This window comes from Podarcis tiliguerta, assembly GCF_965153285.1.
Source record: "Podarcis tiliguerta genome assembly, chromosome: 16".
Classification (NCBI taxonomy): domain Eukaryota; kingdom Metazoa; phylum Chordata; class Lepidosauria; order Squamata; family Lacertidae; genus Podarcis; species Podarcis tiliguerta.
The window spans coordinates 14,573,243-14,586,989 of NC_139549.1; the positions used below are offsets into that span (position 1 = coordinate 14,573,243).

The 13,747-nt window shown below is 49.8% G+C and overlaps 1 protein-coding gene across 3 annotated transcripts; it reads left to right on the forward strand.

Moving 5' to 3' along the window:
* The first annotated feature begins 71 nt into the window (after positions 1–71).
* DRAP1 (DR1 associated protein 1) lies at positions 72–13,736 on the forward strand. 3 transcript variants are annotated; one of them, XM_083416368.1, is made up of 9 exons: positions 72–165; positions 3,078–3,139; positions 3,759–3,977; positions 8,207–8,279; positions 9,060–9,153; positions 10,108–10,227; positions 11,449–11,536; positions 12,876–12,964; positions 13,474–13,736. In XM_083416368.1, exons 3-9 carry the CDS (start codon positions 3,936–3,938, stop codon positions 13,619–13,621), a joined length of 654 nt encoding a protein of 217 aa, XP_083272494.1. In that variant the 5' UTR covers positions 72–165; positions 3,078–3,139; positions 3,759–3,935; the 3' UTR covers positions 13,622–13,736. The 3 variants fall into 3 exon arrangements, with proteins under 3 accessions (XP_083272494.1, XP_083272495.1, XP_083272493.1); XM_083416369.1 differs by having other exon boundaries at positions 136–165; positions 3,104–3,139; XM_083416367.1 differs by lacking the exons at positions 72–165; positions 3,078–3,139 and having other exon boundaries at positions 3,537–3,977.
* Positions 13,737–13,747: the final 11 nt, after the last annotated feature.

A 13,747-nucleotide genomic window follows, 5' to 3' on the forward strand; every position in this document is an offset into this window, starting at 1 on the left:
CGCCGCCGCCGCCGGAGCCCCTTTCGAGCAGCCCCGCCTGGAGTGGCGTTGCCTTACCAACGGCCTGGCGTAGGCGGCCCGGCGCGCGGCACAGCCCGGAAGTTATGCGGGGAATGCATTGGAAAGGGACAGGAAGTGCCGGGGAATTGAGGTAAGGGAAGTGAGGTAAGGGAACCAAAGTTTTTTTGCTATCTTCCGAAAAAAAGGGGGCTTCTTTTTTTTGCGCTTCCCAGTATTTGAGGATTATTATCTCTTCGTCCCAAACCTAAAATATCTGAGGGCACGGGGTTGGGTTTAAAACACATCTCCTCTCACAAATGGCAACCCGCCATGTTGGGCATTGTTTCCTATGGGCGTCCGGTCTAGCAGTTGGCTTCTCTATGGAGCAACAGCCCCCCTCTAAAATGTTCTCAGGCTGTTAAGAGGGCGGGGTGTTTGTGTGTGTATCGCGCGCGGAGGATTCCATTTTATACCGGAAGTGACGCAGAAGGGCTGCTTCCCCCCCCCCGCTTTCTTCCGGATTGCGCCTAAGTGTTTTGAGTTTTGTTGAGAGGTGGGTGGGTCCCTATCGCTCTAGGCGCAGCTACGTTGAAATCCCTTCGTAGTTTACACTGGGGAATAAAGCGGAAAACCAGTTTAGTTTGACGTCGGATGTGATGTTAAGAGCTCCGTTGGCATCGCAGCCCTTCATGGTATAACCACGGCTCCCCAGCCCGCCCATCTGCAGTGCGGGGATCAGAGCACTGGACTGCCTGGCAGTGCTCTCCTAAAACATCACCCACCCACACAAGTACCCGCGATGCGAGGATAATATCATTGCAGGGCTGTTGTAAGCCTCACTTTCAGCCACTGGGAAGAACTGGGAATGTTATTCGAGGGTGGGGTGTAAATTCCTTAAATAAAATAATTTAAGGATGGAAGCATTGGGCTGCACTGCATTCTGAGCTTCTCAGCCACACACACTACTGCAATATAAAGATGACAACATTGCAGGACAGATGTAAGCCACAGGCTCTAAAAGCCTAGGGTAATGGGGCAAACAGGGCCACATGGCTGTCACTTAGAGCCGCTCTCTCACACACATGCCCAAATGTTTAAAAAGGACAACCACAGGGCTACCTTGGAATCCCCTCATAAGAATATAAAAGTGGCCCGTCTAGCCCATCATCCTGTTCTCACTGTGGCCATCTAGATACCTCTGGAAAGCCTCCAAGCAGGATCTGAATGCAACAGCAACTCCCCCCACTTCTGACTCCCAGCAAATGGTATTCAAAATCAGTGGCATACTTTCTACATGGTGGAGGCAGAACATAGCCATTGTAGCTGGCAGCTCAGCCAAAGCCACTGCCACCTCACCATCAATATAGGGATGATAACTACGGGCTGTATTTGCATTTGTGGCGCAGTGTTTTAAAAAACTAAAGTCATGTTTCATTCCTGCTACTACTCCCCCCACCCTTCTTTTGTATGAATGGTTGGTTGATTGAGTTCTTGGTTTAGGTTTGGGGCTCCTCAGTGCCCTCCTCCGTCTTGAAATTGCCCACTTGCTCTCAGCCTCTTGCATCGGGGTCCAGTTCCTTTTGTGGCCCAGAGAAAGATGGCAGATAGTGATCAAACCATTGCAGTTGCTTTTCCTTCTGCTCGCTCCTATTGCTGCCCCTCACTGCCCCCACTTTGGAAGTGAATGGATGGCAATGGAAGCAGGAGCAGCAGGAACAGCATTGGCCCCTCCCCTCAGGCACTGGCAGGTGCTAGATGTTGCCAACTCCTGACTTCAGCCCTTGGGAAGGGCGTGCTGTTCCCCTATCACAACTGGGCTAAAATCCTGCATTTCTCTGTTCTTTCTGAAATACAGCTGCTACTTTTATTTTGCAGGAAAAGGGGGAAATTTAGCATCAAAACTAACTGGCAAGTCTCATCTGACAAATGAATAAGCAGTCTACTGTTTTGTTCAGTCTGCACTACAAGTGAGCAGAGCTAGCATACAGGTCCAAAGTGGCATTCCTCAGCTTCTTTTTTTTAAGTAAAAAGCTTGTATATAAGGAAACAAGCTGGAAAGCTTTGATTGTTCACAGAGGCCTGGTTTTTTGGGGGGCTGAGGGGGTGGTTTGCTGGATCAGAAATGGCAAGTTTAGGATCACACCTTTAAATAGTTTATGTACAGTACACAAATCATGCAGGAAAAATGATTTTTGCTACTTTGGGCGCAGAATGAATTGAGTACACAGTACATCTGAAACTGGTTTTAAGCTCAGTATCCCAACAGTCTAGATTTCCCCAACACTGCCACTCAGGAAACTTGGTAACCCGTAGGTCAGAAAGTCTTTACATCAGATCTCAGATCAATTCCTGAAGATACCAGGGCGTTGTAGGCAAGCTGTCTTTCTCACTGCACTGACACTGTGACAAACCTTATAAGTTTGTCATAAGTGTTTCTACCCAGCTAATGACACTGTTGTTGCAATGGAAACAACAGAGCAATCCTGTGTATTGAAGGCAATGGAAGCTGCCTCACATTATTTAACTTGTTTTCTTCTACATATATATTCTGTCATTTCTCCATCGTGGAACCTAAGGTGGCGTACAAGGGTTTCCCATCCAGGCAGGAACCAACCAACCAAAAGCTGCTTATTTTCTGCAAGGTGCCTCGTGCTTTTGGACAATACTTTTTATCATTGTACTTTTCACATATCAAAAGAAGCTGCCTTTGGTTTTCCTTTTGGATTGAAAAGCAGGGCAGAAATTAATTCAAAATTTTAAAATAAATATACTTTTCAGGCAAGCCTTTATAACATAAGGCTGATCTCATGCCCACTTACCTGGGAACAAGGCCCATTGAATCCAGTGGGACTTCTTTCTGGGAATACAGAAAGATTGTGCTTTAACAAATAAAGAACTTATTTACGCGTAAGCCTGTGCAGAAGGATTGCAGCCTTATATCAATTTATCTGTTAATGGCAGCTGTCATGTACTCAAATGAATTTTTTTAATTGCTGCTATCATTTGATTGTTACATCATAGTTGTTGCCCTTTCTTTCTTTCTTTCTTTCTTTCTTTTTTGTTTCATCTTTGGGCAGCTATTTTGTGAACATTTACTTGACAGTCATCCTCGTTGGACACAGTGGGACTCCCTTCTCAAGTAAGCATGATTAAGCCCCTTAAATGGCAAACTACTTCGAAGCAGGATAGCATGAGACTCTTAAGACCAGGGTCGTGGGTAGGAGCCCCACGCTGAGCAAAAAGATTCCTGCATTGCAGGGGGGTGGCCTAGATGACCCTCGTGGTCCCCATGCTCCTATGAAACGAGTCGTGCGTGCATGTGGCTCAGAAGCTCTCTCTCCGTCCCCCTTCGAGCTTCTACTGGGGGGGGGGCGCGGAGGGAGTCTCCTGCTTACCTAACTTTGAACTCGAGTCTAGGGGGTAGAGGCCTTCCAGAAGTGGTTACCCCGCCCCGCTACTCCCACCCCCCGCCCCTGACCATTGGCCCTGCTGGCCGGCGGGGTTGATGGGAGTTTGCAGGCAAACGACCTGTGCAGAGTCCCAGGTTCCCCCATCTCCGCCTTTGCGGGTGGGCTGGGGGCTCCCGCTTTGTGCGCTAGTTCCTTGACGTGGCAGGCAAGCCAGCCTTTGCTGCCCTTTTGCTCCTTCCGTTCCGCGGGCACCGCAGGATGTGTGTCTACTGATGGTTTGTTTTTATGAATGGGCCTCGCGCTCTCGGGGGAAGGAGCGCCCATTCATGCCTTTCTGCCTCGATCCAGGCGGCGTTAGGACCCGCGCGGCGGGCGGCGAGGAGGAGGAGGAGGTGGCGGAGGCTGCTTGGCCGGGTCGGGCGAGGCGGCTCCTTCCGAGGTGATCCTGATCCGGCTCTTCGCTCGCTGCAGGCCCGGCAGCAGGAGAAGGAGGAGGGAGAAGGAGAAGGAGGAAGAGGAGAGGAGATGCCGAGCAAGAAGAAGAAGTACAATGCGCGCTTTCCTCCGGTGAGATCCCCCGCGGCTGCCCTCCCCTCGCCTGCCTTACCCCGGGGTAGAGCTTGCACCAAAGCCCGGCCCGCAGCAGCGGAGCCCCTCTTGCCCCGGAGGAAGGGAGCAAAAAGTGCCGGGGCTGCTTCTCGGACTGCCACCCTCCTCCCCACCCCACCCCGGCCCGGCCGCTGCAAAATCCCCAGAGAATTTGAGGCTGCGATCTTAAGCCCGCTGAAGCTGGGGGGGGACCCCATTGAAACTGCTGAGTAGACACGGCTAGGGTGGCTGCCTAAATAAATTAATCAAGGCGGCAAATGAATTACTTCCCTTTTACCTGCCCCCCCGTACCTCCCATATGCTTCAAGCAAGATGTGGAAAGGGGGGGTGAGAGAAAAGAAAGCAGGTAATACAGACCCCTCCCTAAAAGACACTCGTGCCTGCTTGCCTATAGAAGTCTTAAGAACCCCTTATTTTTGCTGTTTATTAGAATAGACCTGGTATGGGGAAGCTTTGGCCTTCCAGATGTTGCTGAACTACAGCTCCCATCACCCCCTGGCTATTGGCTGCTGGGAGTCATAATTCTGCAACATCTGGAAGGCCAAAAGTTCCCCACTCCTGGAATAGACACACAAGCCTGCCTCCCCCACCCCCACTGCCTTCCTGCTCCAGGGAATAAAATGTAACCCCGAACACACAGGCAACTGATCCCTCCGCACAGAAGAGAAAACCCATAGGAGAGGTTTTTTGCTTTAGCAATTCAGTGAGTGTAGCCCGTTTTCCAATCATATACAAAACAAAACCCTCCTTCAAATAAGCTTGATGCACCTCCAGATGTTGCTTGATTGCAGTTCTCATCGGCCAGAGCCAGTGTGGTCCCTTGTCCCTTGTCAGGGATGATGGAGGAAGGTGTCGTGCAACAACAACTGAACAGGGACTGGTTCCCTGACCTGATAGACAAGCCCCCTCGCCAATGGAAATTGGCTTTTGTAGCCCCTGTGGAAGATGTGCTCTCTGCTCTCTGTGGCCTTTGCAAGATACAATCTGGCTCCTGAGGAATCCATGACCCTCCAGAAGTTGTTGGGACTACAACTCCCATCATCCCTGAACATTGACCATATTGGCTGGGGCTGATGGGAGTTGGAGTCTGCCCACATCTGCATGGCCACTAGTTCCAGAACTGTTGTTGGACTGCAGCCCCCATTGGCCCCTGCCAGCATGGTCAGTGGGAAGAAGGTTTCCCTCTCCTGGCATGGAATAAGTCTGAGTTTATTTCCTCTGCTATTTGCTAATGTTGATTGTTGGGTCCTGGGCCAACCTGAGGTCTTACAGTAAGGCTACTTGGTGGGTGCCTCTTTTGTAGAAGGGCTTTCTGAAGAGGTGCATTTTCTTTTCTCTGTCCAAAGTGCTGCTGCTGGACAATTTTGGTGGAAAACCTGGGTTCCTGTGTTTGGAGCAAGACAGATTATTTTTGTCTCTTTGCACCTTTCATCATTTTATAAAACCTCTTATCCTTCCTTCCTTCTTTCCTTGGTCCCAAAAACCTTTTTGTGATTGAGTGATCAAGAGACTGCTGATCACCCACATGTATTCCAAGCATGGATGGACTCATGATACATTTGTATAGGACATTATTACAACATTGGCTGTTTTATCTTTTCACTGCCTTTTGGGACAGTGTTTATTATCATTATTATTATTATTATTGGCTGTTCACAACTTAAAATTGCAATATAAAAAACACAAAATACATAATAAGAACATGAATATGATTATGTATTTTGATTTTTACTTTATTCTGCTTTGTCATTTGAAAAACAATTTGGTTTAATTTTCCTAGCTGAATGTAAGATTTTATATTTCAATTAATTTTTTTAATTAAATTAAAATTTTAAAAATCTGGAGGGACACATGTGAGCCTCTCCTGGAACATGTCCTGCTATCCTTTGACTTGTACAAGCATGAGAGTTGTAAAACCCATGAGATTTACTTCGGAGCACAAATGCATAGGATTGGGCTTTCCTTAGGGTTGAGAAGCGCGTGACTTTGCAGGTGTTGGTAAATTCCAACTCCCATCAATCCTCTTCCTCTGTCTGAAATTTCAGGCTGGCCAGCGTCTTTCCCATCAATTGCTGCCTGATCCTTTTTAACTGGAGGTTATGGGGTTTACCTGGAGATCTGGGACCTTCTTCATGTAAAGCATGTGTTCTTGCACCCTAAAACAGAAACAAAACTCCTGCCCTCATGATTCTGGATGAACAGCTAATTCACATAGGAAACTGCCTTAGATAGAATAAATTAAAAAATTGTCCAGTAGCACCTTAGAGACCAAGTAAGTTTGTTCTGGGTATAAGCTTTCGTGTGCATGCACACTTCAGCTTATACCCAGAACAAACTTAGTTGGTCTCTAAGGTGCTATTGGACAATTTTTTAATTTATTAATTTATTTTGACTGCGTCAGACCAACACGGCTACCTGCCTGAATCTGCCTTAGACAGAGTCAGACCACTAGTCCACCTAGCCCAATATAAACCAGAGATGGGGAACCTCATGCTGGGGAGCAGATGGGGCTCTCTAAGATGTTCAGCCGGGACCTTGGGACTCTCAGTTGACAGTATCTGCTCCCCAGGGCACACCCCATATTGGCCTTCCTCCCTGCCTTCCCTGAGTGTTTTGTCTTGGCTCGGCTGAGAAATGTCCTTGACTGAGATAAGGCCTCTTGCTAGCCTGGGTGGAGGGTGCGTTGTGTGTGAGAATTTGGCATGTTGGAATGCAGCCTGCTCCACAAAGGCAGGAGTTCTATCTGCTTTTTGCCTCTGGTCCTCCCCCTTCCAGAAACTTGTCCACAAGGGATTCTGGCCTTCTGCCTAAAAAGCATTCCTCACTCCTGGTCTACACTGATCTGGAGATGCTGAAGACTGAGCTTGCATGCAAATCCTGTGTTCTGGCACTGAACTATGGGTCTCTCCACCCAGCCCCCGTGAAGCTAGGCTGGGCATTTCCACTTCAAGCATCGCAATGCCCCAGGTGCCCCACTCTCTTGCCCAGCAGTGGATCCTAGCCTTTCTTGACTCTGGCAGACAAGGGTGCCTGAGGGCTGTGCTTCAGCAAGCCCAGCAGCACAGTACTTCCTGCCAACCCATGGGACAACCTGGGTGCGATGCTGAAAAGCTAGCTTCCCGAGAGCAGTGTGTCTTTTTACCCAAGTTGGTTGTTCACTGGCAGCTCCCTGCTGCACCCCAGGTGCCAAGGCAGAGTTCAGGGGAAGGCTTTAGTGCAGGGCTGGGGAAATCCATGGCCGCCCCAGCTCCCATCAGTCTAGAGGGCAATAGGTTCCCCTTCCCTGGTTTAGTGCTTAGGAGAGATGCTGAGCCTTGGTCACCCAGTCCAAGTCACTTAATAGTTATCTTGGGGGGGGGGATGCACTCTGCATGTGCTTAGAAGAGCCCTTAGAGGTTTTGTTGTTGAGTTGTTTTTTTTACTCTGTGGGCTACAGAGTTGGACCATTGGGCTTCCAAAATAGATGATCCCCTGGGCTGAGGTTGAGTTCCAGGATTACCTCTTCAATTTCTAAAGTGTTTCCTAGTGTTTGCTTCTAGGGCCACCTAATGAGTGGTTGTTCCACTTAAGCAGAAAGCCTCCAGTTCAAACGTCACTTCTGCAGTGATTATAACCAGCACCTTGAACTAGACTTGGGAGCTAGCTGGCAAACCGGTGGCACTGATGCCCTCTGTCGTTTACCCCGGTTGGGAAGTGAGGCACCACCACTGTGGCCATGCGCACACATCACATTTGAAGCACATGGCTTCCTCCAAGGAATCCTGGGAACTATAGATTAAACTCAGCTACAGTTCCCGGAACCCTTAATAAATTACAGATACTTGGGGGGGGGTCATGTGCTTTAAATGGATGGCATGCACTCAGCCGCATTCCCTTATTAATAGGGGTGAAGTACAGTGTGTCAAATTTGGTCTTCCAGCTAGTTTCCAAGGCGCCAGTTCAAGGTCCTGGTTATTATCGAGTGGTTGGAGGTGGGGGTTGTATTCTGTGATTCCACAGGCATGTAAAATGTGGTGACTACCAGGGATGTGATTCAGCTTTGTGACCAGCTAAGTTGGATTTTTTCAAACTCGGGAAACAAAATTTCTAGATCTTACAGGCTGTTTGGCTAAGTCCAGTTGAAATCTGAGAAGCCAGGGTTCCGTTTTAATACCCTCTTCCATTCTCCGTTTTTTGTTTTTAAAAAGGCTCGAATCAAGAAGATAATGCAGACTGACGAGGAGATTGGCAAGGTGGCGGCGGCTGTTCCTGTGATTATCTGTATCCTTTTCGTCACATTGCCTGGATCCGCCCGCCCGCCAAGCCTTGGGGAGAAGTGCAAGGAGCCCAAGTGGGGGGATGTGTCTCGCCCCGAGGAGATGGCTTGAGGAACCTGTAGGAATTTGATTCCGACCAAACTAAGCCTCCTATATATATTTTGCTCTAGGAGGCATAGTTTGGTCAGAATAGTGCATGGGTAGGCAAACTAAGGCCCTGCGGCCTGATCCGGCCCAATCACCTTCTAAATCTGGCCCGGGAATCAGTGTGTTTTTACATGGGTAGAATGTGTCCTTCTATTTAAAATGCATCTCTGGGTTATTTGTGGGGCATAGGAATTCGTTCATATTTTTTTTCCAAAATATAGTCCCGCCCCCTACTGAAAAAGTTTGCTGACCCCTGGAATAGTGAATACACTGCCAGAGCTAACACTGAATAAATTACTTCTGGTAAATGAGCCACCATTGCTGCTAGAGGGCTGTGAAAATTTGCGTCCCAGGCATTTTAGACTCGTCTACTCATGTACTATCTAAAACCAAAGGGGCATATTGGATGCAGGGACCTGCTGCTAGTCAGCCCCAGGCAGGATGGCCTGTGCTCAGGGATGAGGATGAAGCTGTTGTCCCACTATATTTGGGGGGCCTGACAAGTTCCCTAGGACTGGATGGACAAATCTGACCTCAGGCAGCCTCCTGTGTGAGGCTTTGCACTCTCTGCACATTGTCAGGGGGTTGGGGGGGGTGGCTCCCTTCACAGCATCCCTTAACTGTAGGTCTCCCCAAGCTCGGGCGCTGGAGCTCTTTCTAGAATCGCTACTGAAGAAGGCCTGTCACGTGACGCAGTCCAGGAACGCCAAGACCATGACCACATCGCACTTGTGAGTACCAGCTGCACGTCAAGGTGCAGGGGCAGAGCCAGTCATGAAAGGGTGGCGGATGGAGGCAGAGTTGGTGCAATCAGCTGGCAATTACTGACATCGTCTCTCCTTGGCTTTTAATCCCATTTTGGAAATGTGTATATTCCTTGTGGCAAGGAGTTCCCCAGTTCAGCTTTCCTCAAAGTAAGCACAGGCGTTGGCTGTGGAAGTATTGCAGTTCAGCCTCCCCGTATCAGGCAGAATTTGTTGAGCTTCAAGTGCTTTGGCTTGAAGTGCAGAAAGTGTTTTTATTTTAAACTGTTTCCCCCAACCATGCTTCTCAAAAGTATTTTTTACTTACTTACCTCCTGTTGTTTCGTCTTTTTCTTTCATACATGTATCTAATTCCCCCCCTCCAAACTTCCCAGTTTCTCTCATTCCTTCTGCCCACTCCTTTTACGCTCACTTCTTCCTTCTGCAGCAGCTTTAGACTGTTATCATATTCCTTTTTGTTTCATTTACTTTAAAAAAATTAACGTTCTTTCTTTCTGATTTCCTTCAGTACCTCCTCTGGCTTCTTCCTTTCAGAGTAGTGAGACGTTCCTTCCCTCCCCTGCCTCTTTCTCTTTCTTTCTCTTTCCCACCCACCTTTACCAAGCATACAGGTTTGTTGGCATTGCTCCTCCCAAAAGTGAGGGGCCACAATGGAAGAGTGAGGAAGCACTGTGTGAGCTGTGGCCCTGAAGCACCCTTGAAAGTAGACTTAAGACCCACTGGTGGTCCCTGGCCCATTGGAGAAACATCAGCAGTCCCACTAAGTTGAAGGCAGCTAGCTGCCTGCCTTCACAAATCTAGTAACCTTTATTTGAAACCATGAGGGCTAGAAACTTGTCTCCCCGTCCCCCAAACAGAAGTTTTGTCGCTGCATCAGCTGTGTCTGGATTTCCCATCTAAGCCTGTCATCTGGTTTTGCAGGAAACAATGCATAGAGCTGGAGCAACAGTTTGACTTCCTGAAGGACCTTGTTGCCTCCGTGCCAGATATGCAAGGAGACGCGGAGGATAACCTCATGGAGGGGGAGAAAGTTTCCAGGAGGTAGGAAGGGAGGGGAAGCCCCCGTAACATAAGGTCCCAGGTTCAATCCCCGATTGCATCTCTCCACTTTCCCCAAAATGGCCATTTGGCAGGAGATGGCTAAGATCCTTCTCAGCCTCGGACCCTGGACAGCCTCTGCAAGACAGAGTAGACAGTACGGGGCTAGGTGGATGAATAATCTGATCTGGCCTAAGATAACCTCCTTCATAATGGGTGGGATGGGAGATACTGGAGGAAGTTCTGTCCCTCTCCCCTAATCTGAACTTTGCTAAAGGGGGGAGATGGGGAGGTTTTTCCCATAATATGAATACATGCTTGCTTCTGCTTCAGGAACCTTTGCGACCATCCTGCAAGTTGGCTAGTATTGTCCTTGTTAAATTGTGAGTGGGAGGCTGAGGATGAGGAATCGGAGGCCCTCCAGATATTGTTGAGGTCAAACTCCCATCAACCCCCAAACCAGGGATGGCAGGAGATTAAGTAAACACACTTCCAGAGGACCGCAGCTTCCCCAGCCTTGTCAAGAGACCAGTCCAGCTGAGCTAAGACTAGAACCAGGAATTTCAGCTCTCAGTGGCTACACATGACATGTGTTGGGCCGTAGCCAAGTGGCAGAGCATCAGTTTCTGAGCTGCTGTTTGTGTCTGCCTGGTGAAAGTGGAGACTTTTCCTGGGGAGGCTTGCTTTAGGTGTATTTAATTATATGAATCACTCCCCCAGCAAAAATCCCTGAAGCAATTTACAGGACGAGTGAGGTGCAGTAATGAATAAAAATGCATCATTATATTCAAAATGTAGTCAAAGCAAAAAACAACACCACATCCCATCATTGGTGCTGCCCAAATGACCAGGAAAACAAAAATGTCTTGGCCTGGCAAGGTTGGTGCCAGGCAGACCTCCTTGGGGAGAGCTTGCTAGAGGTGCGGAGCTACCACAGAAAAGGCCCCTTTTTGTTCTCGCCACTCTCTGGAACTCCTTGAAAGGTGGGATGCAGAGAAGGGCAATGGGGGACATGATCTCAGGGTTCAGGAGGTTTATATAGTGGAAGGCAGCCTTTAGAGATGGGGGTCCTGAGCTTTGCAAGGAGGTAATGGTCAAAGCCAGCAATTGAGCCCCGGTTTCCAAATGGTCTTCGGGGCAGCCCCATGAACAACGCATTGCATAGCCTAACCTGGAGGCCTCTTCCGCACACCTGTCTCCACTTTCTTTTCCTCTCTGGTTCAGGGGCCGGAAACCTGGCACTGGGCGAAAGAACGGCGGCCCAGGCAAAGGACGGGATCCGAAGCAGTCGGGCACAGACTCGGAGCAAGAGGTGGGCTGGCGTGGTTTTGAGTGTCTTCAGAAACTGAAACCCTCTTCTAATTGCAGTCCAGAAACACTTTTTAAAAAGTTAATTAATCATCTGACCCTGTTTTTCCTCCTCCTTTCTCTTTCTTTTCTCATCCCGCCTCCCTCCCTCCTTTAAATGAAATCCTGAAGAACCACAGAAAAATGCGGGCCGTATGGGTGCCCGCAGGAATTTTTCCGGGTAGAGTAAACCACAGAGAGGATGAAGCAGGTCATCCAGGGAGGGGAATCAACTGTATCGTCATCCCCCTTGGTGGATGTCCATGTACAGTCTCTTGACCCACTTTCAGTTTCTGTTTGTGTGAACAGAAACCTAAAGCGGCTGCTGTTCATCTGCCTTCCCCCTGGTGGTTTTGCTTGGAAAAACCACCCTCTTGCTTCGGCCCCTTCCCTTTCTGCTATCTATAGATGGTTAACTTTTTGGGAGCCACCCTTGCCTCATCTCAGCGGTGATTCTTCCGGGGGGGGGTGTGAAGTTGTGGCCTCCCCCCACTTGCCACTGTGCTCACGGCCCGTATGCTTCCCCTTTGGGCCTGCCAGGCCGCACTGCCCAGGAGGCGGCAAGCAGGGGCTGTTGTGCTGAGGCCTCCCTGCTCACTCACACTTGGGATGGGCAGCTGAGCAGGCCACAACCGCAAGGAGCGAGCTGAGCATAGCCAGGGGGCTCAGTGGGTGGGCAGTGAGGCCTTGGCAAGTGCCCCACAATGCCATGCCCCGATTCCAGCCCACCTTCATTGGACATACACAGTTTATTCCTCAATATTCCACCCTCTTATGTTGTTTTAGACTGTCCAGCCTCCGAGCAGTGGGCTGAGGCAGTGATGCTGGTTGTATCCCAGGAGTGGGGAGCCTTTTTTCAGCCTAAGGGCCGCATTCCTTTCTAGGCAGCCTCCCCGGGGCCACTTCCAGGTGAATCTTCCCTTTGTACAGTAGGCTAGTTTGCCTGCGCACATACAAACCCCTCTCCCCTCCTTCCAAGCAAGCAAGAAGCATCCGGGTGTGGCCGGGGGAGGGGGGGAAGGGTCCTGAGGGCTGGATGGAGAGGCTTAGGGGGGCCACGCTTGGCCCACAAGTCTCAGGGTCCCCGCTCCTGTTGTGTTCAGTGCACTGTCCTTGCACAGCAGTGTGAATCGGGTCTGCTGGGCTGGAAGCAGCCCAGGAAACACATTTCAGCTGCCTGCCTAGAAGGGCAAAAGATGTGGCTGCAGGATCCAACTAGCTTGGTTGCTCTGAGTAAATGATAGGCTGGCATCAAGAGCATAGCATCGTTCCATGGTGACCCTTTTTTTCTCCGGCCTGTGCAGGACGACTCTGAAGACAGCGAGAGCAACGGGGAGGAGGAAGTGTCCCACATCGCCCCTCCTCCTGTGCGACCTGCCACACATCTCTCCACGTAATATTTTCAGTCTGCTCCTGCTTATTGCATTTGGCCAGTAGTGTGTCAGGAATTGTGGTTGGGAGCTCTGCCCTTTTAGCCGTCAACCTGGGATTCAAGTGCTGTTGTCGGCTGCCTCAAAACTGTTGACGTCTGTGTGTTTTGGGGGCAGGGACTGGATGCCACTTTGCTATGGCCCCTTTCAATCCTGGCACCAGCCTTGGTTTAAAGTCTAGGCTGCTGTTATTTGTTCTCCTCAGCAAAGAAACCCTGATCTGTTTCTGAGCCTAGAGGCGACAGGGACGACTTGCAGCCTTCCAGATATTCCTGGGCTCCCAACTCCCATCAGTCCTAACAAGCATGGCAAATGGTTGTGAATGCTGGGAGTTGTAGTCCAACAGCGCCTGGAGGGCCACAGGCACACACCCACACACCCCAGGCCTGGAAAACATCTTCATCACCCCCAATCTATAGAAAAAGTGCCTTGGCCTGCACACTAATCCGACCCCCTTTTTCTCCCCCTGCAGCGCTCCAACACCTTATCTACATTTCACTTCCCCGCCGGTTACCGCAATACCTCTGCCTGTCGCTGCACCAATGGGGACGGTGCCAGTTGCGCCCCCACCTGCGCCGCTTGCGCCAGCCCAGGAAGACGAGGAGGATTATGACTCCTAGCCCTAGTTCTGGTTTTTTGCTGTTGCCACTTTGGGGAGGGGTGGGGGGGAGGGGAGGGACAGAACAGGGTTTGAACGGGGCTGTTCTTAAATTTATTAAAAAACATGAAACTGTGGCAGGATGTGT

What these genes read in the sequence shown, in the direction of transcription:
- DRAP1 (XM_083416367.1), top strand. Translation starts at nt 3,696, where the DNA reads ATGAATGGGCCTCGCGCTCTCGGGGGAAGGAGCGCCCATTCATGCCTT. An exon ending in GGGGAGAAAGTTTCCAGGAG is followed by an intron (nt 10,228 to 11,448) that starts GTAGGAAGGGAG and finishes TCTCTGGTTCAG; the next exon opens with GGGCCGGAAACCTGGCACTG. An exon ending in GCACAGACTCGGAGCAAGAG is followed by an intron (nt 11,537 to 12,875) that starts GTGGGCTGGCGT and finishes CGGCCTGTGCAG; the next exon opens with GACGACTCTGAAGACAGCGA.